Genomic DNA, 26,395 nt, shown 5'->3' with positions numbered 1-26,395 from the left:
TTCATTTAAATAAATGTGATTTATGTGATAATGACAATGATGCCCAAGATGATTCCTCAAGTGAGGGGAGTAAGCATGGTACTGCATCATTCCCTCCTTCGTCTACACGAGTCTTGCCCACTCAGGAGGCCCCTAGTACATCTAGCGCGCCAATACTCCTTACTATGCAACAATTAACGGCTGTAATGGATAATTCTGTCAAAAACATTTTAGCCAAAATGAACCCTTGTCAGCGTAAGCGTGGCTGCTCTGTTTTAGTTACTGAAGAGCATGACGACGCTGATATTAATATCTCTGAAGGGCCCCTAACCCAATCTGAGGGGGCCAGGGAGGTTTTGTCTGAGGGAGAAATTACTGATTTAGGGAACATTTCTCAGCAGGCTGAATCTGATGTGATTACATTTAAATTTAAATTGGAACATCTCCGCATTTTGCTTAAGGAGGTATTATCCACTCTGGATGATTGTGAAAATTTGGTCATCCCAGAGAAACTATGTAAAATGGACAAGTTCCTAGAGGTGCCGGGGCTCCCAGAAGCTTTTCCTATACCCAAGCGGGTGGCGGACATTGTTAATAAAGAATGGGAAAGGCCCGGTATTCCTTTCGTCCCTCCCCCCATATTTAAAAAATTGTTTCCTATGGTCGACCCCAGAAAGGACTTATGGCAGTCAGTCCCCAAGGTCGAGGGAGCGGTTTCTACTTTAAACAAACGCACCACTATACCCATAGAGGATAGTTGTGCTTTCAAAGATCCTATGGATAAAAAATTAGAAGGTTTGCTTAAAAAGATGTTTGTTCAGCAGGGTTACCTTCTACAACCCATTTCATGCATTGTCCCTGTCACTACAGCTGCATATTTCTGGTTTGATGAACTGATTAAGGTGCTCGATAGTGATTCTCCTCCTTATGAGGAGATTATGGACAGAATCAATGCTCTCAAATTGGCTAATTCTTTCACTCTAGACGCCACTTTGCAAGTGGCTAGGTTAGCGGCTAAGAATTCTGGGTTTGCTATTGTGGCGCGCAGAGCGCTTTGGTTGAAATCTTGGTCGGCTGATGCGTCTTCCAAGAACAAGTTACTAAACATTCCTTTCAAGGGGAAAACGCTGTTTGGCCCTGACTTGAAAGAGATTATCTCTGATATCACTGGGGGTAAGGGCCACGCCCTTCCTCAGGATAGGCCTTTCAAGGCAAAAAATAGACCTAATTTTCGTCCCTTTCGTAAAAACGGACCAGCCCAAAGTGCTACGTCCTCTAAGCAAGAGGGTAATACTTCTCAAGCCAAGCCAGCTTGGAGACCAATGCAAGGCTGGAACAAGGGAAAGCAGGCCAAGAAACCTGTCACTGCTACCAAGACAGCATGAAATATTGGCCCCCGATCCGGGACCGGATCTGGTGGGGGGCAGACTCTCTCTCTTCGCTCAGGCTTGGGCAAGAGATGTTCTGGATCCTTGGGCGCTAGAAATAGTCTCCCAGGGTTATCTTCTGGAATTCAAGGGACTTCCCCCAAGGGGGAGGTTCCACAGGTCTCAGTGGTCTTCAGACCACATAAAAAGACAGGTGTTCTTACATTGTGTAGAAGACCTGTTAAAAATGGGAGTGATTCATCCTGTTCCATTAAGAGAACAAGGGATGGGGTTCTACTCCAATCTGTTCATAGTTCCCAAAAAAGAGGGAACGTTCAGACCAATCTTAGATCTCAAGATCTTAAACAAATTTCTCAAGGTCCCATCGTTCAAGATGGAAACCATTCGAACTATCCTTCCTTCCATCCAGGAAGGTCAATTCATGACCACGGTGGATTTAAAGGATGCGTATCTACATATTCCTATCCACAAGGAACATCATCGGTTCCTAAGGTTTGCATTCCTGGACAAACATTACCAGTTTGTGGCGCTTCCTTTCGGATTAGCCACTGCTCCAAGGATTTTCACAAAGGTACTAGGGTCCCTTCTAGCGGTACTAAGACCAAGGGGCATTGCAGTAGTACCTTACCTGGACGACATTCTGATTCAAGCGTCGTCCCTCCCTCGAGCAAAGGCTCACACGGACATCGTCCTGGCCTTTCTCAGATCTCACGGCTGGAAAGTGAACGTGGAAAAGAGTTCTCTATCCCCGTCAACAAGGGTTCCCTTCTTGGGAACAATTATAGACTCCTCAGAAATGAGGATTTTTCTAACAGAGGCCAGAAAGACAAAACTTCTGGACTCTTGTCGGATACTTCATTCCGTTCCTCTTCCTTCCGTAGCTCAGTGCATGGAAGTGATCGGGTTGATGGTAGCGGCAATGGACATAGTTCCTTTTGCGCGCATTCATCTAAGACCATTACAACTGTGCATGCTCAGTCAGTGGAATGGGGACTATACAGACTTGTCTCCAAAGATACAAGTAAATCAGAGGACCAGAGACTCACTCCGTTGGTGGCTGTCCCTGGACAACCTGTCACGAGGGATGACATTCCGCAGACCAGAGTGGGTCATTGTCACGACCGACGCCAGTCTGATGGGCTGGGGCGCGGTCTGGGGATCCCTGAAAGCTCAGGGTCTTTGGTCTCGGGAAGAATCTCTTCTACCGATAAATATTCTGGAACTGAGAGCGATATTCAATGCTCTCAAGGCTTGGCCTCAGCTAGCGAGGACCAAGTTCATACGGTTTCACTCAGACAACATGACGACTGTTGCGTACATCAACCATCAGGGGGGAACAAGGAGTTCCCTAGCGATGGAAGAAGTGACCAAGATTATTCTATGGGCGGAGTCTCACTCCTGCCACCTGTCTGCTATCCACATCCCGGGAGTGGAAAATTGGGAAGCGGATTTTCTGAGTCGTCAGACATTGCATCCGGGGGAGTGGGAACTCCATCCGGAAATCTTTGCCCAAGTCACTCAACTATGGGGCATTCCAGACATGGATCTGATGGCCTCTCGTCAGAACTTCAAAGTTCCTTGCTACGGGTCCAGATCCAGGGATCCCAAGGCGGCTCTAGTGGATGCACTAGTAGCACCTTGGACCTTCAAACTAGCTTATGTGTTCCCGCCGTTTCCTCTCATCCCCAGGCTGGTAGCCAGGATCAATCAGGAGAGGGCGTCGGTGATCTTGATAGCTCCTGCGTGGCCACGCAGGACTTGGTATGCAGATCTGGTGAATATGTCATCGGCTCCACCTTGGAAGCTACCTTTGAGACGAGACCTTCTTGTTCAGGGTCCGTTCGAACATCCGAATCTGGTTTCACTCCAGCTGACTGCTTGGAGATTGAACGCTTGATTTTATCGAAGCGAGGTTTCTCAGATTCCGTTATCGATACTCTTGTTCAGGCCAGAAAGCCTGTAACTAGAAAGATTTACCACAAAATTTGGAAAAAATATATCTGTTGGTGTGAATCTAAAGGATTCCCTTGGGACAAGGTTAAGATTCCTAGGATTCTATCCTTCCTTCAAGAAGGATTGGAAAAAGGATTATCGGCAAGTTCCCTGAAGGGACAGATTTCTGCCTTGTCGGTGTTACTTCACAAAAAACTGACAGCTGTGCCAGATGTTCAAGCCTTTGTTCAGGCTCTGGTTAGAATCAAGCCTGTTTACAAACCTTTGACTCCTCCTTGGAGTCTCAATTTAGTTCTTTCAGTTCTTCAGGGGGTTCCGTTTGAACCCTTACATTCCGTTGATATTAAGTTATTATCTTGGAAAGTTTTGTTTTTAGTTGCAATTTCTTCTGCTAGAAGAGTTTCAGAATTATCTGCTCTGCAGTGTTCTCCTCCTTATCTGGTGTTCCATGCAGATAAGGTGGTTTTACGTACTAAACCTGGTTTTCTTCCAAAAGTTGTTTCTAACAAAAACATTAACCAGGAGATTATCGTACCTTCTCTGTGTCCGAAACCAGTTTCAAAGAAGGAACGCTTGTTGCACAATTTGGATGTTGTTCGCGCTCTAAAATTCTATTTAGATGCTACAAAGGATTTTAGACAAACATCTTCCTTGTTTGTTGTTTATTCAGGTAAAAGGAGAGGTCAAAAAGCAACTTCTACCTCTCTCTCTTTTTGGATTAAAAGCATCATCAGATTGGCTTACGAGACTGCCGGACGGCAGCCTCCCGAAAGAATCACAGCTCATTCCACTAGGGCTGTGGCTTCCACATGGGCCTTCAAGAACGAGGCTTCTGTTGATCAGATATGTAGGGCAGCGACTTGGTCTTCACTGCACACTTTTACCAAATTTTACAAGTTTGATACTTTTGCTTCTTCTGAGGCTATTTTTGGGAGAAAGGTTTTGCAAGCCGTGGTGCCTTCCATTTAGGTGACCTGATTTGCTCCCTCCCTTCATCCGTGTCCTAAAGCTTTGGTATTGGTTCCCACAAGTAAGGATGACGCCGTGGACCGGACACACCTATGTTGGAGAAAACAGAATTTATGTTTACCTGATAAATTTCTTTCTCCAACGGTGTGTCCGGTCCACGGCCCGCCCTGGTTTTTTAATCAGGTCTGATAATTTATTTTCTTTAACTACAGTCACCACGGTACCATATGGTTTCTCCTATGCTATTATTCCTCCTTAACGTCGGTCGAATGACTGGGGTAGGCGGAGCCTAGGAGGGATCATGTGACCAGCTTTGCTGGGCTCTTTGCCATTTCCTGTTGGGGAAGAGAATATCCCACAAGTAAGGATGACGCCGTGGACCGGACACACCGTTGGAGAAAGAAATTTATCAGGTAAACATAAATTCTGTTTTTTCTTCATTCTCTTGGTATCTTTATTTTAAAAGAGCAGGAATGTAAGCTTAGGAGCTCCATGGGTAGTGTTTGCTGATTGGTGGCTACATTTAGCCACCAACCAGGTGCTGAACCAAAAATTGTCCGGCTCCTAAGCTTACATTCCTGCTTTTCTTTTAAAGATACCAAGAGAACTGAGAAAAATTGATAATCGGAGTAAATTAGAAAGTTGCTCAAAATTCCATGCGCTCTCAATCCCTCATATCCCTTTAAATTCAGGAGTGTTCACGTCACTGGAGCACTATATGGCAGCAGTTTTGAAATAAAATCTACTTGCAAGAGCACTAGATAGTAACAATGTCCTGCCATATAGTGCTTCAGACACCTACCTAGGTATCTCTTCAATGAAGATTACCATGGAAACAAAACAAATTTAATAATAGAATAAATTGGAAATGTGTTTAAAAAATGATATGCTCTTTCTAACTCAAATAAAAAAAAGTATATTAAGTGATCATACATTTATACATTTATAATAATGTAATAATGATCATACATTTATAATAGTGAGTCAGTTTTCTTTCATTTAATCAGTATATGGGTCTCTATTGTGCAACATTCAGAATTTGAGTATTGAAATGACCAGCGGTTTTGTGTTATTGAAGACTCCTTTGCTATTCTTTTTGTATGCCAAATATATACTGTACTAGGTATCATAAAGTTGTTTACCTTTTATTCTATAATACATTTATTGTGATTCACTACATACTCACCATTGCTACTCAAGTGGCAGTTTAAAGGGATACTCATGCAGATAATCATTTTGCCTAGTGAAGCTTATTTAAAGTTATGTATTCTCTTATTCACCAACTATGAAAGGGCCTGTTTTACATGCTTTATAATCATAACAAAAGGCTCCCTGCCATCCTACTCCCATGAAAACTCAGTATGTGCTTTCTTCATATGCATCACATTGAGCTGAGTATTGCAAGAAGTTAACTAACTTGAAGAATTATTTTTCTGTATCGGTATCCTTTTAAGACTGTGTCATTCGTTCTTGTTATTTTTAAAAGTTGTGGTGTTTACCAAAGTTGTTTTTCATCTCCTCTTACTCTTGGATCAGGCAGACACACGCACACACTTGACTGAATCCAAAAAACAGATACCCTTCTTTATAGCATTTTATCTGAATGCCTTTCATATCAATAATCAAGCACTTTATACAAAGGTTGCGCACATAGATGTGACTTGCAGTTTATCTCTGTTGTACAGAATCAGAGTATTATGTTTTTGAGAAACAAGTCTAAAGCACAAATGTAAATATTGAACTTGAGGCAAAGAAGACCAGCTTCGATTCATGGGCCTGCACCAGACAGCTGCTGTTTAACCCACACATGCTTCAGGACTCTGGCCCAGGTTTTGGAGGAGGGTGATGGGGTAAAGCTGCAGACCAGCTCCCAGTCACAGACCTACAGTACACCAATGACAGCAGGAGTTTAGCCCACATATGTCACAGGGCGCCGCTTTTTAGTGCAGGCTTCAGAGGATGGAGGTGGGGTAAAGTTGCAGACCAGCTCCCAGTCACAGACCTGCACCAATTACAGCAGGAATTTAACCCTCGTATGCCTTAGGACTTGACTCTTTAGTACAGGTCTTATACAAGGGGAGATGGGTTAAGCTGCGGACAGGCTCCCAGTCGCAGACATGCACCAGTGAGAGCATAGGATTTAACCCACATATGCCACAGGGCTCCGCTTTTTAGTGCAGGCTTCAGAGGAGGGAAATGGGTTAAAGCTGCAAACCGGCTCCCAGTGATAGCAGAAGTTTAACCTGAGTATGCCACAGGAGTCAACTCTTTTTTTTTTTTTTTTTTAGTACAGGCCTCTTAGAAAGGAAGATGGGTTAAAGCTGCAGACATGTACCAGTGACATCAGGGATTTAATCCGAGTATGCCACAGGACTCAGCTCTTTAGTGCAAGCTTCAGAGGAGGGGGAGATGGGTTAAAGCTACAGACCAGCTCCCATTCGCAAACATGCACCAGTGACAGCAGGGATTTAACCTGTTTTATGGTTCAACATTTTGCTTTATGTCACTTTGTGACATAGTGGGGCAAGTGATCACTGACAAATTACAGAAGTATGTGACAATCTTCAAATTTATGGGGTCTCATTCCCATCAAAGTAGAGCAATGTGGGAGACGTACTGTATAATAGCACCTGCTTCTCTCCATACATATTTTTTCTTTGTATCCAGTGGGACCGAGGATCACAATTTCTCATGGTTATCATCTACATTTTTAGGAGACAAATGACCCTTCATTTGAAAGAGGAACATTTATTTCGATTGAAGGGACTTCTGTCCTTTTAGGTCAAACAGAGGAGAAATAGGGCTCTCTAAGCCCACTTCTAGCTCAGCTAAAACTACTTTCTTTCATGTAATTGTCCATGAGCTAGTGACGTATGGGATATACAATCCTACCAGGAGGGGCAAAGTTTCCCAAACCTCTAAATGCCTATAAATACACCACTCGCCACACCCACAATTCAGTTTTTACAAACTTTGCCTCCTATGGAGGTGGTGAAGTAAGTTTGTGCTTAGATTCTACGTTGAAATGCGCTTCTCAGCTTTTTGAAGTCCGATTTCTCTGAGAACAGTGAATGTCAGAGGGATGTGAAGGGAGTATCACCTATTGAATGCAATGGTTTTCCTCACGGGAGATCTATTTCATAGGTTCTCTGTTATCGGTCTTAGAGATTCATCTCCTACCTCCCTTATTCAGATCGACAATATACTCTCATATTCCATTACCTCTACTGATAACTGTTTCAGTACTGGTTTGGCTATCTGCTATATGTGGATGGGTGTCTTTTGACAAGGTTGTTTTATTACTTAAGACACTCTCAGCTATGGTTTGGCGCTTTATGCATTAATATAAAGTTCTAAATATATGTATTGTACTTATATTTGCCATGAGTCAGGTTTATGTATATTTCCTTTTGCAGACTGTCAGTTTCATATTTGGTAAAAGCATTTTTTAGGAGGGGTATAGTCTTTTTTTTTTTTTTTTTTTTTTTTTTTTTTTTTATAAATTGACTGTTTTTCATTAAATTTCGCTGGCAAAATTAGGCTTGCGAGGGCGCAAAATGCCAAAGTATATTGCGTCATTCTTGGCGCAATATTTTGTCTTGGTTGACGCCGAGTTCCTTTCACAAGGTTGCGTCTTCAATGACACGATTGTGTCATTTCCGGATGTTGTTAGCGCCAAAAAAAATTTGTTTGCATTGTGCGTCATACTTGCCGCCAAATATTTTCATTATTTAAAACCCTATTCCTATATGCCTCTTGCCTTTTTCTCTATCTGTTGGAACCCTGCTGCATGTTAACAGTTCTACCAAAGCTAAGTGCATTTGTTGTAAATTTGTGGAGATTATATCTCCAGCTGTGGTATGTAATAGTTGTCATAAGCGTTTACATGCAGAGAATGTGTCCATCAGTAATAGTACATTGCCTGTTGTTCCTTCACCGTCTAATGTACAAGATATACCTGTGCATTTAAAAGATTTTATTGCTGATGCAATTCAGAAGGCTTTGTTTGCCATCCCGCCTTCTAATAAACGTAAAAGGTCTTTTTAAAACTTCTCATAAAGTTGATGAAATTTCAAATGACCGACAACATACTGAATTATCTTCCTCTGACGAGGATCTATCTGATTCTTCAGATCCTTCCTCAGATATTGACACTGACAAATTTACTTACTTATTTAAAATGGAGTATATTCATTCTTTGTTAAAAGAAGTGTTGATTACATTGGATATTGAGGAAACTAGTCCTCTTGATTTTAAAACTAGTAGACATTTAAATTCTGTTTATAAACCTCCTGTGGTTACTCCTGATGTTTTTCCAGTTCCTGATGCTATTTCTCATATGATTTCTAAGGAATGGAATATGCCTGGTACTTCTTTTATTCCTTCTTTTAAAAATTCATATCCTTTGCCAGCAGTTAGATTGGAGTTTTGGGAAAAGATCCCTAAAGTTGATGGGGCTATTTCTACTCTTGCTAAAAGTACTACTATTCCTATGGAAGATAGTACTTCCTTTAAAGATCCTTTAGATAGGAAACATGAATCCTATCTAAGGAAATCCTATTTATATTCTGGTCATCTGCTCAGGCCTGCAATTTCTTTCGCTGATGTTGCAGCTGCATCAACTTTTTGGTTGGAAAGTTTAGTGCAACAGAAAAAGGATACTGATTTGTCTAGCATTGTTCGCTTGCTTCAACATGCTACTCATTTTATTTGTGATGCCATTTTTTATATCATCAAAATTGATGTTAAATCTTTGTCTTTAGCTATTTTAGCTAGGAGAGCTTTGTGGCTTAAATCTTGGAATGCTGACATGGTATGTAAGTCTAGATTACTGTCTCTTTCTTTTCAAGGTAATAAGTTATTTGGTTCTCAGTTGGATTCAATTATTTCAGCTGTCACTGGGGGGAAGGGAGTTTTTTTTACTAAGGGTAAATCTAAAGCTTTTAACCGTTTTCATTCCTTTTGACAAAATAAGGAACAGAAACCTAATCCTTCCCCCAAATAATCTGGTTCCAATTGGAAACCTTCTTCAAGTTAGAGTAAATCCAAACTATTTAAGAAATCAAAGCCAGCCCCCAAGTCTGCATGAAGGTGCGGCCCTCATTCCAGCTCAGCTTAAGATTAAGATTCTTCCAAAAAATTTGGGCAGATTCTGTCCAAAATCAATGGATTCAGAGTATTGTCTCTCGAAGGTTCCGAATAGGATTCTCAGAGTAAGACCTCCTGTGAGAAGATTTTTCCTCTCACGCATCCCAGCAAATCCAGTAAAGGCTCAGGCTTTCCTGAAGTGTGTTTCAGACCTGGAGCTTTCAAGGGTAATCATACCAGTTCTGTTTCAGGAACAGGGTCTGGGGTTTTATTCAAATCTATTCATTGTCCCAAAGAAAAAAAAATTCATTCAGGACAGTTCTGGATCTGAAAATTTTGAATCATTATGTAAGTTCCATCTTTCAAAATGGTGACTATAAGGACTATTCTGCCTTTTGTTCAGCAAGGGCGTTATATGTCCACAATAGACTTACAGGATGCATATCTTCATATTCCGATTCATCCAGATCATTATCAGTTTCTGAGATTCTCTTTTCTAGACAAGCATTACCAATTTGTCGCTCTTCCATTTGGCCTAGCGACAGCTCCAAGAATATTTTCAAAAGTTCTCTGTGCCCTACTCTCTGTAATCAGAGAACGGGGTATTGCAGTGTTTCCTTATTTGGACGATATATTGGTACTAGCTCAGTCTTTACATTCTGCAGAATCTCACACGAATCAACTAGTGTTGTTTCTTCAAAGACATGGTTGGAGGATCAATTTACCAAAAAGTTATTTGATTCCTCAGACAAGGGTCACCTTTTTAGGTTTCCAGATAGATTCAGTGTCCACGACTCTGTCTCTAACAGACAAGAGAAGATTAAAATTAGTTTCAGCTTGTCGGTACCTTCAGTCTCAAGCATTCCCTTCAGTAGCTATGTGCATGGAAGTTTTAGGTCTCATGACTGCAGCATTGGACGCGATCCCCTTTGCTCGTTTTCACATGAGACCTCTCCAGCTTTGTATGCTGAACCAGTGGTGCAGGGATTATACAAAGATATCACAATTGATATCCTTAAATCCCAATGTTCGACTATCTCTGACTTGGTGGTTAGATCTCCATCGTATAGTCCTAGGGGCCTCTTTTGTTCGTCCAACCTGGACTGTGATCACAACAGATGCAAGTCTTTCAGGTTGGGGAGCTGTCTGGGGATCTCTGACAGCACAAGGGGGTTTGGAAATCTCAAGAGGCGAGATTACCAATCAATATTTTGGAACTCCGTGCGATTTTCATGGCTCTTCAGGTTAGGCCTCTGGTGAAAAGAGAACCGTTCATTTGTTTTCAGACAGACAATATCACAACTGTGGCATCTGTCAATCACCAGGGTGGGACTCAGTCCCCAAGTTATGGAAGAAGTATCTCGGATACTTGCTTGGGCGGAATCAAGCGCCTGTCTAATTTCTGCGGTTCATATCCTAGGTATAGACAATTGGGAAGCGGATTATCTCAGCCGTCGGACTTTACATCCGGATGTGTTTTCTCAGATTGTTCAGATGTAGGGTCTTCCAGAAATAGATCTGATGACTTCTCATCTAAACAAGAAACTTCCCAGGTACCTGTCCAGGTCCAGGGATCCTCAGGCGGAAGCAGTGGATGCGTTGACGTTTCCTTGGTGTTACCAACCTGCTTATATTTTCCCGCCTCTAGTTCTTCTTCCAAGAGTTATCTCCAAAATCATCATGGAACAATCGTTTGTGTTGCTGGTAGCTCCAGCATGGCCTCACAGGTTTTGGTTTGCGGATCTTATTCGAATGTTCAGGCTCGTAAATCTGTTTCTAGGAAGATTTATTATCGAGTTTGGAAGACTTATATTTCATGGCGTTAATGCATTCTTTGGACATTAAATTACTTTCTTTGAAAGTGTTGTTCCTTTTGGCCATCTCTTCTGCTAGAAGAGTTTCTGAATTATCTGCTCTTTCTTGTGAATCTCCTTTTCTGATTTTTCATCAGGATAAGGCGGTTTTGCGGACTTCATTTAAATTCTTACCTAAAGTTGTGAATTCTAACAACATTAATATAGAAATTGTTGTCCCTTCTTTGTGTCCTAATCCTAAGAATTCTTTGGAGAGATCCTTACATTCTTTGGATGTGGTAAGGAGCTTTGAAATATTATGTCGAAGCTACTAAAGATTTCAGGAAGACTTCTAGTCTATTTGTTATTTTTTCTGGTTCTAGGAAAGGTCAGAAGGCTTCTGCCATTTCCTTGGCATCTTAGTTAAAGCTTTTGATTCATCAAGCTTATTTGGAGTCGGGTCAAGCCCCGCCTCAGAGAGTTACAGCTCATTCTTCTAGATCAGTCTCGACTTTTTTTAAGAATGAAGCTTCAGTTGATCAGATTTGCAAAGCAGCCACTTGGTCTTCTTTGCATACATTTACTAATTTCTACTGTTTTGATGTATTTGCTTTTTCAGAAGCAGTTTTTGGTAGAAAAGTTCTTCAGGCAGCTGTTTCAGTTTGATTCTTCTGCTTATGTTTTAAGTTTTTTTCTTTCATTTATGAGAATAAACTTATTTTTTTTTGGTTGTGGATTTAATTTTTTCAGTGACTCTTGCGTGGAGTTCCACATCTTGGGTATTGCTATACGTCACTAGCTCATGTACTCTTGCCAATTACATGAAAGAAAACATAATTTATGTAAGAACTTACCTGATAAATTAATTTCTTTCATATTGGCAAGAGTCCATGAGGCCCACCCTTTTTATGGTGGTTATGATTTTTTTTGTATAAAGCACAATTATTTCCAAATTCCTTTGTTGATGCTTTTTACTCCTTTCTTTATCAGCCCACTACTTGGCTATTCGTTAAACTGAATTATGGGTGTGGTGAGGCATGTATTTATAGGCATTTTGAGGTTTGGGAAACTTTGCCCCTCCTGGTTGGATTGTATATCCCATACGTCACTAGCTCATGGACTTTTGCCAATATGAAAGAAATGAATTTATCAGGTAAGTTCCCACATAAATTATGTTTTTTGGCTGCGGGTGATAAGTGTTATTACCTGCATCCTATAGATCACTGGTTTTCAAACCTGTCCTTAGGCCCCCTAAAAGGCAAGATTTCAGGATTACCTTGGGAGTGAGCAGGTTAAATAAACATGTTTACTAATCAGTTGATTGCCTGTTAGGGATCCCTGAGGACAGGTTTGAAAACCAGTGCTAGATTATCTGCATTCCCGGGAGGGACATGTAACAGATTAATAAAGTGACTCCCTACTGAAAGTCTGTGTTGGTAGAAAGTTGTGGATTTGTGAGACAACACTATAAATGATAAACATGCAAAAAAAATTCTAGTTTCCTTTTAAAGTTTGTCTGATTTTCATTATCGTAAAGAAAAAGCATGTTATTTTAAGGGATTGGATCTGTATGTGATAGAGAGACAAAGTAAGTGTTTATGGTAAGTGATTTGTTCTTTTCAAGCTGCTAATAACAATTTGAACTTAGGTTGGTGGAGATGATCTTGCAAGCTAATTAAGCACCATTACTTAGAAACAGATTTTAAATATATAGGTAATTTGAGTGTTTGTAGACCCATTGCAATCTGTCTTACAGTTCAAGGTTTAACAGCAAAAGTGTAACAGCATACAGCAAATTTATTATTTAAAAGCACAGGGTTACAGGCAGCAAATTTTTTTTTTTTTTTTTTTTTTTTTTTTTTAAATTTTTGTTTTTATTGGATTTTTCAAAAGGAAAAAAGTAAAATAGACAAATACAACAAATAGTACATCCAAAACGTACAGTTTCAATTGCAAGACAAACATGAAAAGCTAAATAAAGAAGCGCATTCTATACGTTAAGTAGTCATAATCAGTAATTACATGACATGAAAACAGCCAGAAGGGAGTAAAAGAAAACAGAAGGAAAATAATGTACGATTTCTGTAATATACAAAAGGCCGTTCTTGGGCCCTTTTAGTATCGACAATAGTGATGCTAGAATATAAAATGTACAAATATATATGAAAACAACTTTTCACTAGATAAACAACTATCCCTCAAAACTGTTCAACAAGTTGTTAATAAAATTCTTAGATATAAATAATACATCACTCTCATTGATTAGTCATACTATTCTTAGATATAGTATCATTATGTACATAAGAATAGGAAAAAGAAAGCACAAAAAAAATGGAGAGAGAGCATACATAACCGAGCAGAATTAGCATTGCATTATGCTAGTTCAAAATTTAACCTAAAATTACTACCAGTAGTTTTCTATATCAAGTATTTATTTGAACAAAAAAATATTTATCGGCTAATGTCTTCTAGTCATATTCAAGCTGAAGCCACAATAAGGACGGGCTTGAATCCCAGGGGGGGGGGGGGGGGTACGCAACCGGAAGATAAGAAGGAAGAAAAGAGGAAAGAAGAAAAAAAAAAAAAGGAAAAAGGGAAAGAAGAGAAGGGGGAGAGATTTTTCAGTTAGTTATCTGAGCTATTTCTGTAACTTCTAATAAAGTCTGACCACTTACATTCAAATCTGTGTTGTTGACTTATTCCATTATTAGAACTATCAAGCTGTTCTAATGTATATTGCGAGTGTAGCAGATAGGTTAGGTTATTAATTGTTGGTGCTCTGCTGGATTTCCAATTTTTCAAGATGAGGTATCGCCCCCCCCAAAATTGCAGTGTTAATTAGCTCAATGTTAGGGGCATATTCTACCATGTCGTTCCGATCTACTAGAAAGATAAGATGATGTAAATCTAGAACTAGATGAATATTAAGTACTCTGTTCAACCAAAATTGAATTTTACGCCAGAAGTGCTGGATCTTTGGACATCGCCAGATCATGTGGACCAGGTCGGCATCAGCTGAGCTGCAACGAGGACATAGGTGGACTGAGTTTCCGCGCCATCTATTTAAATTGGCCGGAGTTATATGAATACGGTTTATCAGTTTAAAGTGTGATTCTCGCCATGACGCTGATAGAGTAGCGCGTTCCACCCTTACTATGCTATGTTTAATTGTATCAAGCTCTAAGGATTGAATGTCTCTGCTCCATTTTGAATGAATATCTGACAGATTTGTTTCACCGGACTCGAGAAGCATCATTTTATACCAGTAGCTAATTGCGTGTTTACCTGCCTTAAATAGAGCAAGACCCATTTTAATACCTAGATGTAAATGATCTCTAGCTGGATCTATAATGGTCTCAGTGTACCAGTGCCGCACTTGTAAGTACGCATAGAAGTCAGTATTTTTGAGATGATAGTGATTTTTTAAAGTAGCGAAAGTGTATACCCCAGATGTTTCTGGATCCCTAAATTGTACTAAGTGTTTCAACCCCAGTCTGGACCATCTGCTGAATAATTTGTTCCTGATGCCTGGGGTGAAGCACGGATTCCCTACAATAGTTACATATTCTGAGGTTTGTGGGATGTCCTTCATGCACATCCTAATAAATTGCCAAGCTTTGATAGTGTGGATTATTGTAATTTTCGTTTTAACCTTGTGTGGTAGGTCCTTGATAGGGCAGTGTAGCAGCGCCACTAGGTTGAATGGAGTGACTAGTTTTTGCTCAATTTCATAGGAGGCAACAAATGATCCAGCAGTGAGCCAATCCATGGCAACTTTGGCCAAGCATAATTTATTATAGATCAGAAAGCTAGGGAGTGCTAGGCCTCCGCTTTGCCTGGGGAATGAAAGTTTTTGTAAAGTAATGAGTCTCTTGCCCGTACCCCAAATAAACAGCCTGATAGAGCTTTCCAGACGTCTTAGGTCGGCGTTTGTTAGGGGAATTGGGATATTTTGCATTATGTAGAGTAGTTTAGGTAATATGATCATTTTAACCAGATTGATTTTTGCCGTCAATGATAGAGGTAAATTTGCCCAGTTTTTAAGATCTAATTGAATTTTATTTAATAATGGAGAGTAGTTCAGTGGATACCATTCCGCCGGGTCTGTGCTAATTTTGATTCCTAAGTATGTAATGTATTGATCTGCCGCCCTGAAAGGTGGAGAATAGTCTCTACCCATAGGTCTGTTTATCCATAATAGATCAGATTTAGAGATATTTATTTTATAGCCTGAAAATATACCGAATTTAGCGATTATGTCTATAATTGTTGGGATCTCAGATTGTGGCTTATTAAGAAAGAGTAACAGATCATCCGCATAGAGAAGTAGTTTAAGATATTTATCACCCAGAGGGATCCCTTGTAAATGTTGTTTCAACATTAATGCCAGAGGTTCAATTGCTAAGTTGAACAATAGAGGTGAAATTGGACAGCCTTGTCTCGTCCCTGTCAGAATCTCAAAAGTTTTGGGAAACATCTTTTAGTCATAGGTTAGCATGACTAAGGGATGTTTCCCGAAACGTTGCTGCCTGTAACCCTGTGCTTTTAAATAATACATTTGCTGTATGCTGTTACACTTTTGCTATTTGGAATGATCTCCTTTGTGGGTAGTGAGGAGTTACCCATAGTAACGTGGATTGCAACCTGGATGCTGGACTGACCATTGTTGGCTGATTACAGTTCAAGGCTGCCATCTTAATTTTCTTAAATTTTTTTTTTTTTTTTCCAATATTCCTGTTGGATTAGTTATTTAGCTCTCAGTGAAAAATAAAGGTACTATTGTATAAATATAATTATTGGAGGGGGGCAATTAAAGAATTTTTTTTTTGTTTCATAGATGTATTGTGGCAGGAGAGCATCAATCTTTTGATGAGTACAACATACTTTATTTATTGATTTTATGATGGCTTTTAAAGTATCAGATACATTCCAAACAGCAGTACCAGTAAAATGGAAAAATGCATAAACAGAAAAAAAAACACAATAAACCGTTATAAGTAATTGGTGCCAAAAATGTAAGAATAATGTATAAACTGGTAAAGAAAAGTTTCAGTATTTGAAATGTATTGGTAAAAGCTAAGGATTCATAAGAAGGAAAATAAACTGATATGGTAAATAGACAGTAGATGATAAGGCTGGAAAATGTAGAAATACAATAAAGGAAACCGTAAACGTGACACTTTTTTCAGATTTTCTGAAATTTGGTTGGTCATTGCATGTTTAGTTATTACATGTTTAGTTATTAGGATGCTGAAAATTCAAATATCAGTAGAAATATTTATATTTAAAGGGACAATAAAGTCAAAACTAAACTTTCATGATTTGGCTAGAGCATGCAATGTTACATTTCCAATGTACTTCTGTCATCAAATTTGCTTTGTACTCTTGATATTATTTGTTGAAGAGTATACCTAGGTAGGCTCAGGAACTGCAATGCACTACTGGGTGCAAACTAACGATCGATACTGATATGCATCTTGTAATTGGCTTATCCAGTGTGCTCAGTTAGTTCCTAGTAGTGCATTGCTGATTTGGAGTTGACTTTTCAAGAAAGGGTACCAAAAGAACAAAGCAAATTTGATAGTAGAAGTAATTTGGAAAGTTGTTGAATATGGATAATGTCTCAAGAGATGCTCCTTTTTTGGTCCCATCATCTTCCGTAATGTAACCTTCAGACTGCTGGCCAGCCAAATCGGAGATCTTATGTGTATAAGATATTAACCTTGAATTTAGTCTAGGAAAAAATACTTCTGGAGCCTTAGGGTTATTGTATTGTCAAGAGATCTCTGGCTGGCTTTTAAAGTCTGGTCACTATGATCAAAATGCTTAGAAGTAAAAAGGTGAAGCAGAAACTCAGTGTCTTATTGGTGCTCTTCGGCAGTATTTCCAATGATGCTGTTCCACATATTTTGTGTCCAAGGGCATCTTTTGCTCACACAAGTGAAGATCTCAAATGCAAGCCAGGGTTCCATGACAGAGGTAAATCTGCAATTTTCATTTAAGTTGGCTTGCCCAGACTATGCCAGTAGTAGAATGCTTCCTATGGTTTGTTGAAGACTAAGCGAGATTCCTAACCTTGGCATTGCAGATGTTTTCAAACTACATTTCCCACAATGCTAAGGCACTCTGCAGTCTAGTTGAGCATCATGGGATATTAAGTCCTGAAACATCAGGGATGCCAAGGTTAGCCATCACTGATCTAGGCACTCTTAATTGTAGATGTGTGTGTACTGGATTTGATTTAAAAAGCAATTATATTGTGTTAAGCTCCCTTGGGTTTTCTTTTTGTTACCAATCCTTTGTATCTGTTAATGCTTATTGATGATATTTCTCCAACATAGGTGTGTCCGGTCCACGGCGTCATCCTTACTTGTGGGATATTCTCCTCCCCAACAGGAAATGGCAAAGAGCCCAGCAAAGCTGGTCACATGATCCCTCCTAGGCTCCGCCTACCCCAGTCATTCTCTTTGCCGTTGTACAGGCAACATCTCCACGGAGATGGCTTAGAGTTTTTTAGTGTTTAACTGTAGTTTTTTTTATTCAATCAAGAGTTTGTTATTTTGAAATAGTACTGGTATGTACTATTTACTCAGAAACAGAAAAGAGATGAAGATTTCTGTTTGTATGAGGAAAATGATTTTAGCAACCGTAACTAAAATCCATGGCTGTTCCACACAGGACTGTTGAGAGCAATTAACTTCAGTTGGGGGAACAGTATGCAGTCTCTTGCTGCTTGAGGTATGACACATTCTAACAAGACGATGTAATGCTGGAAGCTGTCATTTTCCCTATGGGATCCGGTAAGCCATGTTTATTACGATCGTAAATAAGGGCTTCACAAGGGCTTATTAAGACTGTAGACTTTTCTGGGCTAAATCGATTCATTATTAACACATATTTAGCCTTGAGGAATCATTTTATCTGGGTATTTTGATATAAGAATATCGGCAGGCACTGTATTAGACACCTTATTCCTTAGGGGCTTTCCCAAAGCATAAGCAGAGCCTCATTTTCGCGCCGGTGTGGCGCACTTGTTTTTGAGAGGCATGGCATGCAGTCGCATGTGTGAGGAGCTCTGATACTTAGAAAAGACTTTCTGAAGGCGTCATTTGGTATCGTATTCCCCTTTGGGCTTGGTTGGGTCTCAGCAAAGCAGATACCAGGGACTGTAAAGGGGTTAAAGTTTAAAACGGCTCCGGTTCCGTTATTTTAAGGGTTAAAGCTTCCAAATTTGGTGTGCAATACTTTTAAGGCTTTAAGACACTGTGGTGAAAATTTGGTGAATTTTGCACAATTCCTTCATGTTTTTTCGCAATTGCAGTAATAAAGTGTGTTCAGTTTAAAATTTAAAGTGACAGTAACGGTTTTATTTTAAAACGTTTTTTGTACTTTGTTATCAAGTTTATGCCTGTTTAACATGTCTGAACTACCAGATAGACTGTGTTCTGAATGTGGGGAAGCCAGAATTCCTATTCATTTAAATAAATGTGATTTATGTGATAATGACAATGATGCCCAAGATGATTCCTCAAGTGAGGGGAGTAAGCATGGTACTGCATCATTCCCTCCTTCGTCTACACGAGTCTTGCCCACTCAGGAGGCCCCTAGTACATCTAGCGCGCCAATACTCCTTACTATGCAACAATTAACGGCTGTAATGGATAATTCTGTCAAAAACATTTTAGCCCAAATGAACACTTGTCAGCGTAAGCGCGGCTGCTCTGTTTTAGATACTGAAGAGCATGGCAACGCTGATACTAATATCTCTGAAGGGCCCCTAACCCAGTCTGATGGGGCCAGGGAGGTTTTGTCTGAGGGAGAAATTACTGATTCAGGGAACATTTCTCAACAGGCTGAACCTGATGTGATTGCATTTAAATTTAAGTTGGAACATCTCCGCATTCTGCTTAAGGAGGTATTATCCACTCTGGATGATTGTGACAAGTTGGTCATCCCAGAGAAACTATGTAAAATGGACAAGTTCCTAGAGGTGCCGGGGCTCCCAGAAGCTTTTCCTATACCCAAGCGGGTGGCGGACATTGTTAATAAAGAATGGGAAAGGCCCGGTATTCCTTTCGTCCCTCCCCCCATATTTAAAAAATTGTTTCCTTTGGTCGACCCCAGAAAGGACTTATGGCAGACAGTCCCCAAGGTCGAGGGAGCGGTTTCCACTTTAAACAAACGCACCACTATACCCATAGAGGATAGTTGTGCTTTCAAAGATCCTATGGATAAAAAATTAGAAGGTTTGCTTAAAAAGATGTTTGTTCAGCAGGGTTACCTTCTACAACCAATTGCATGCATTGTCCCTGTCTCTACAGCCGCATGTTTCTGGTTCGATGAGCTGATAAAGGCGGTCGATAGTGATTCTCCTCCTTATGAGGAGATTATGGACAGAATCAATGCTCTCAAATTGGCTAATTCTTTCACCCTAGACGCCGCTTTGCAATTGGCTAGGTTAGCGGCTAAGAATTCTGGGTTTGCTATTGTGGCGCGCAGAGCGCTTTGGTTGAAATCTTGGTCGGCTGATGCGTCTTCCAAGAACAAGCTACTTAACATTCCTTTCAAGGGGAAAACGCTGTTTGGCCCTGACTTGAAAGAGATTATCTCTGATATCACTGGGGGTAAGGGCCACGCCCTTCCTCAGGATCGGCCTTTCAAGGCAAAAAATAAACCTAATTTTCGTCCCTTTCGTAGAAACGGACCAGCCCGAGGTGCTACGTCCTCTAAGCAAGAGGGTAATACTTCTCAAGCCAAGCCAGCTTGGAGACCAATGCAAGGCTGGAACAAGGGAAAGCAGGCCAAGAAACCTGCCACTGCTACCAAGACTGCATGAAATGTTGGCCCCCGATCCGGGACCGGATCTGGTGGGGGGCAGACTCTCTCTCTTCGCTCAGGCTTGGGCAAGAGATGTTCTGGATCCTTGGGCGCTAGAAATAGTCTCCCAAGGTTATCTTCTGGAATTCAAGGGACTTCCCCCAAGGGGGAGGTTCCACAGGTCTCAGTTGTCTTCAGACCACATAAAAAGACAGGCATTCTTACATTGTGTAGAAGACCTGTTAAAAATGGGAGTGATTCATCCTGTTCCATTAAGAGAACAAGGGATGGGGTTCTACTCCAATCTGTTCATAGTTCCCAAAAAAGAGGGAACGTTCAGACCAATCTTAGATCTCAAGATCTTAAACAAGTTTCTCAAGGTTCCATCGTTCAAGATGGAAACCATTCGAACTATTCTTCCTTCCATCCAGGAAGGTCAATTCATGACCACGGTGGATTTAAAGGATGCGTATCTACATATTCCTATCCACAAGGAACATCATCGGTTCCTAAGGTTCGCATTCCTGGACAAGCATTTCCAGTTCGTGGCGCTTCCTTTCGGATTAGCCACTGCTCCAAGGATTTTCACAAAGGTACTAGGGTCCCTTCTAGCTGTGCTAAGACCAAGGGGCATTGCTGTAGTACCTTACTTGGACGACATTCTGATTCAAGCGTCGTCCCTTCCTCAAGCAAAGGCTCACACGGACATCGTCCTGGCCTTTCTCAGATCTCACGGATGGAAAGTGAACGTGGAAAAGAGTTCTCTATCTCCGTCAACAAGGGTTCCCTTCTTGGGAACAATAATAGACTCCTTAGAAATGAGGATATTTCTGACAGAGGCCAGAAAAACAAAGCTTCTAGACTCTTGTCGGATACTTCATTCCGTTCCTCTTCCTTCCATAGCTCAGTGCATGGAAGTGATCGGGTTGATGGTAGCGGCTATGGACATAGTTCCTTTTGCGCGCATTCATCTAAGACCATTACAACTGTGCATGCTCAGTCAGTGGAATGGGGATTATACAGACTTGTCTCCGAAGATACAAGTAAATCAGAGGACCAGAGAATCACTCCGTTGGTGGCTGTCCCTGGACAACCTGTCACAAGGGATGACATTCCGCAGACCAGAGTGGGTCATTGTCACGACCGACGCCAGTCTGATGGGCTGGGGCGCGGTCTGGGGATCCCTGAAAGCTCAGGGTCTTTGGTCTCGGGAAGAATCTCTTCTACCGATAAATATTCTGGAACTGAGAGCGATATTCAATGCTCTCAAGGCTTGGCCTCAGCTAGCGAGGGCCAAGTTCATACGGTTTCAATCAGACAACATGACAACTGTTGCGTACATCAACCATCAGGGGGGAACAAGGAGTTCCCTAGCGATGGAAGAAGTGACCAAAATCATTCTATGGGCGGAGTCTCACTCCTGCCACCTGTCCGCTATCCACATCCCAGGAGTGGAAAATTGGGAAGCGGATTTTCTGAGTCGTCAGACATTGCATCCGGGGGAGTGGGAACTCCATCCGGAAATCTTTGCCCAAGTCACTCAGCTGTGGGGCATTCCAGACATGGATCTGATGGCCTCTCGTCAGAACTTCAAAGTTCCTTGCTACGGGTCCAGATCCAGGGATCCCAAGGCGGCTCTAGTGGATGCACTAGTAGCACCTTGGACCTTCAAACTAGCTTATGTGTTCCCGCCGTTTCCTCTCATCCCCAGGCTGGTAGCCAGGATCAATCAGGAGAGGGCGTCGGTGATCTTGATAGCTCCTGCGTGGCCACGCAGGACTTGGTATGCAGATCTGGTGAATATGTCATCGGCTCCACCTTGGAAGCTACCTTTGAGACGAGACCTTCTTGTTCAGGGTCCGTTCGAACATCCGAACCTGGTTTCACTCCAGCTGACTGCTTGGAGATTGAACGCTTGATCTTATCAAAGCGAGGGTTCTCAGATTCTGTTATCGATACTCTTGTTCAGGCCAGAAAGCCTGTAACTAGAAAGATTTACCACAAAATTTGGAAAAAATATATCTGTTGGTGTGAATCTAAAGGATTCCCTTGGGACAAGGTTCAGATTCCTAAGATTCTATCCTTCCTTCAAGAAGGATTGGAAAAAGGATTATCTGCAAGTTCCCTGAAGGGACAGATTTCTGCCTTGTCTGTGTTACTTCACAAAAAGCTGGCAGCTGTGCCAGATGTTCAAGCCTTTGTTCAGGCTCTGGTTAGAATTAAGCCTGTTTACAAACCTTTGACTCCTCCTTGGAGTCTCAATTTAGTTCTTTCAGTTCTTCAGGGGGTTCCGTTTGAACCCTTACATTCCGTTGATATTAAGTTATTATCTTGGAAAGTTTTGTTTTTAGTTGCAATTTCTTCTGCTAGAAGAGTTTCAGAATTATCTGCTCTGCAGTGTTCTCCTCCTTATCTGGTGTTCCATGCAGATAAGGTGGTTTTACGTACTAAACCTGGTTTTCTTCCAAAAGTTGTTTCTAACAAAAACATTAACCAGGAGATTATCGTACCTTCTCTGTGTCCGAAACCAGTTTCAAAGAAGGAACGTTTGTTGCACAATTTGGATGTTGTTCGCGCTCTAAAATTCTATTTAGATGCTACAAAGGATTTTAGACAAACATCTTCCTTGTTTGTTGTTTATTCTGGTAAAAGGAGAGGTCAAAAAGCAACTTCTACCTCTCTCTCTTTTTGGATTAAAAGCATCATCAGATTGGCTTACGAGACTGCCGGACGGCAGCCTCCCGAAAGAATCACAGCTCATTCCACTAGGGCTGTGGCTTCCACATGGGCTTTCAAGAACGAGGCTTCTGTTGATCAGATATGTAGGGCAGCGACTTGGTCTTCACTGCACACTTTTACCAAATTTTACAAGTTTGATACTTTTGCTTCTTCTGAGGCTATTTTTGGGAGAAAGGTTTTGCAAGCCGTGGTGCCTTCCATTTAGGTGACCTGATTTGCTCCCTCCCTTCATCCGTGTCCTAAAGCTTTGGTATTGGTTCCCACAAGTAAGGATGACGCCGTGGACCGGACACACCTATGTTGGAGAAAACAGAATTTATGTTTACCTGATAAATTACTTTCTCCAACGGTGTGTCCGGTCCACGGCCCGCCCTGGTTTTTTTAATCAGGTCTGATAATTTATTTTCTTTAACTACAGTCACCACGGTACCATATGGTTTCTCCTATGCAAATATTCCTCCTTAACGTCGGTCGAATGACTGGGGTAGGTGGAGCCTAGGAGGGATCATGTGACCAGCTTTGCTGGGCTCTTTGCCATTTCCTGTTGGGGAGGAGAATATCCCACAAGTAAGGATGACGCCGTGGACCGGACACACCGTTGGAGAAAGTAATTTATCAGGTAAACATAAATTCTGTTTTTATGGCTTCATGACTTTATAACCATCCGTAAATTAAATTCTGCAGAGGTTTCTATTTCAAACTGTTCTTTGTTCCTTAAAAAAGGGTATCATGGTGGCTTATGGTACAACTTCAGTCTTTCAATAAAAATGGTCAAAAGAAATTTTAAGATGGAGTCACCATCAACAGTAACGCATGATTCCTCCATAGGTATGTCTGTTAATTGTTGATCGAATATACTTGTGTGCTTTTCCCAGTGACTACTGCACAACATTGTTTACAAAAACTTCTATTTCTAGTTTGTGCACCTGTCCTTCATGCTGTACATGGCAACATTGCAGAGGCGAAAAAGGAAGTCATCCAACTGTATTATCTGGCAATATTTTTATTGCTGTGTCAAATGTGTATATCATACACAACACAATCATTTTGTTATGTGCTTTAGAGACAGATATCGTTGGATGGTAAACCTAAAAAATGTGTCCACTTATTCCAAGCCAAATTTGTGATTTCTACAGAGCCAATTTCGGACCTATTTAAACATGGTTGCCCTGTTCGAAATAGCTTGTTTCCATGCTTCATCTAATTGAGTGCATCGGAAGAGTTGAGTACGAGTTTCATAAAATAATTGGCATCTGTGAGACTAATAGTTCAATGGGACAGATGTAGGATGCTTCCTTTTAGACATGCTACGAGAAGTTTATCCGATTTATGAAGTTTTTGACTGACATTCACATTCTAAAGGTTGTGTTACGGTTAAGCGTGGAGCAGGGTAGGCTGTACATTGACCACACTTTTCATCACCCTAGCAGTGGAAATTTGTATATTTATATTAAATGCATCATGCAGAACAATACTTTGTAATGGTAGTAGCAGTAGCTTATAGACGTTGTGGTGGATACAATATATAATCTATATAGTTTTTAGGATAAAAGCTAATTAAGGGCTATACTGATATGCCTGGAAAATTGTGCAAGGCCTGAACTTGGTCTTCCCTGTAAACATTACTATTTTCTTATTAAATTATAGCATGGGAGAAGCATATTTGTACTTTAGTTAGTTGTTTTTTCAGACTAATGATGTTATAAAACTGTTCATCCAGCTATAATAATTTGTGCATTACTCTAGTCTTTTTTTCTAAAGTCATTTTCTTGTACCGTCCTATCTTTCTTTAAAGTGATCTATAGTAGTAAAGGTAGAGTTATCTAATGTCGTCTGGCTACTCCAAGAGATCATGAAACTGCATATGCACAAGTTCAGAATTTGTCACTAATATAGCAATGCTATTTACCTGCAATTATTTTACCATTTGCTGGGTTTACCATGTGACCGGTTTTTGCAGAGGATGGCAAAAGTATCAGATTTAGGAGCCAGTGAGAATATTGAGGGGGCTACATATTTATTTTTTTTAACCAGGGAAATTTATATATATTTTTTTTTAATTGAATAATCACTAATCTCTCAGTTTCTGTATCTAGAGTCAACTTGTTATAATGTATCATCTCTTTATTCTAATACCTTTATATTTGTTCATCATTTTTTCATGTGACGTTCTGTTCATCTTGCTTTGTAAACACCTATGCTAACGATCTTTGATATTGTCTTAAAGTAAACTGCCTACTTGAATTGTAAATGGTTGGCTATGCTTAGCATCAGTATGTGACACTGCTGATTTAATTGAAATCGCAAAATAGCATTGAAATTTGATTGCAATTCAATTCATTTGAAATTAGAACGACTGTTTACCTGTAGGTCTAAAGCTGAAGATACATCTGAACCAATGAAAGTTGAAGAACAGAGAGAGAGGAGGAAGCATGAAAGAAAAATGCGTATGAAAACTCAGCCTGTTCTACACGTATCTTCAAAACCTTCTGAATCAACACAGTGTGCACAACAGTAGCCTCAATATCTGTCAGGTTTTGTTTCTTAAAAATACATTGTTTTATTTATAGATGCTATACATTTTGTACAACATATCTGATCTGTATTTTAATTTGTATCATACTAATGAGATCACTATTGCGCAACAATTTACAATGAAAAATGCATGGAGGTTTTGTTGTCACTACCTTACCTTTTAGTTTATTTCACATTGTTTCTGTATTTTGCTGATATGATTTGCAATAGGACGTAGTTCAACTGTTTATATTATAGCTACAAGGATAAATATTAATAGAGAACCAAATATTTTACAATGAACACACAACAAAAGTGAACAATGTTCAAATATTTTAGTGTCTGTTCCTTTGACCTGAATTTTTCTTCAGGTAACATCTCTACATATTAAACGTAAAGTGTGTATAATGGTAATAAAAGCACTCTGGATTAAAGTCCTTCATATTTTATGCAGACTGTTTACATTATGTTACCATCTTGTGTTTTCATGTTTAATATATAAATTGTATGTCTCTGTATTGTCCTGGAATTAATGTTGTACAGTCTCACAACTCAAGCAACAGTCTTTATTCTCTTTTGTCCACCTCTAGCCATTTTTTGTGTTATCTTCAATCTTTTATTATCTATAAATGACATATACTTTATAATAAATTGTGTGGTTAACAACAAATGTTTTATGGAATTATTTTAAAATTACCAGTTACTGAATGATAATAATACAAAGGTTGAAGGTTTTAGTTAATAAAAATTCTGGGAGTAGACTGTCAGTTTTAAGTCAGATACTTCAAAAAGATAGATAATCCCTTTATTACTCATTCCCCAGTTTTGCATAACCAACACAGTTATATTAATATACTTTTTACCTCTGTGGTTACCTTGTATCTAAGCCTCTGCAGACTGCCCCTTATTTCAATACTTTTGACAGACTTGCATTTTAGCCAATCAGTGCCGAGTCATAACTAACTCCACGCTAGTGAGCACAATGTTTTCTATATGGCACACATAAACTAGTGCTGTCTAGCTGTGAAAAACTGTCAAAATGCACTAAGATAAGAGGCGCCCTTCAAAGACTTAGAATTTTAGCATATGAGCCTACCTAGGTTTAACTTTTAACAAAGAATACCAAGACAACAAAGCAAATTTTGATGATAAAAG

The 26,395-nt window shown here is 40.2% G+C and overlaps 1 protein-coding gene across 2 annotated transcripts in view; it reads left to right on the top strand.

Annotated features, from left to right (window-relative positions):
• Nucleotides 1–25,910, top strand: part of SPDL1 (spindle apparatus coiled-coil protein 1) — a 293,738-nt gene extending 267,828 nt beyond the window's left edge. For both annotated transcript variants that reach the window (XM_053718566.1, XM_053718565.1), the window contains exon 12: nucleotides 25,097–25,910. In XM_053718566.1, coding sequence (XP_053574541.1) covers nucleotides 25,097–25,244 — 148 coding nt within the window. In that variant the 3' untranslated portion in view covers nucleotides 25,245–25,910. The remainder of the gene's footprint in view (nucleotides 1–25,096) is intronic.
• Nucleotides 25,911–26,395: the final 485 nt, after the last annotated feature.

The sequence above is a fragment of the Bombina bombina genome, chromosome 6, assembly GCF_027579735.1.
Source record: "Bombina bombina isolate aBomBom1 chromosome 6, aBomBom1.pri, whole genome shotgun sequence".
NCBI lineage: Eukaryota > Metazoa > Chordata > Amphibia > Anura > Bombinatoridae > Bombina > Bombina bombina.
Note: the sequence above shows the minus strand (reverse complement) of the source record. Positions and strands in the feature narration are given on the sequence as shown.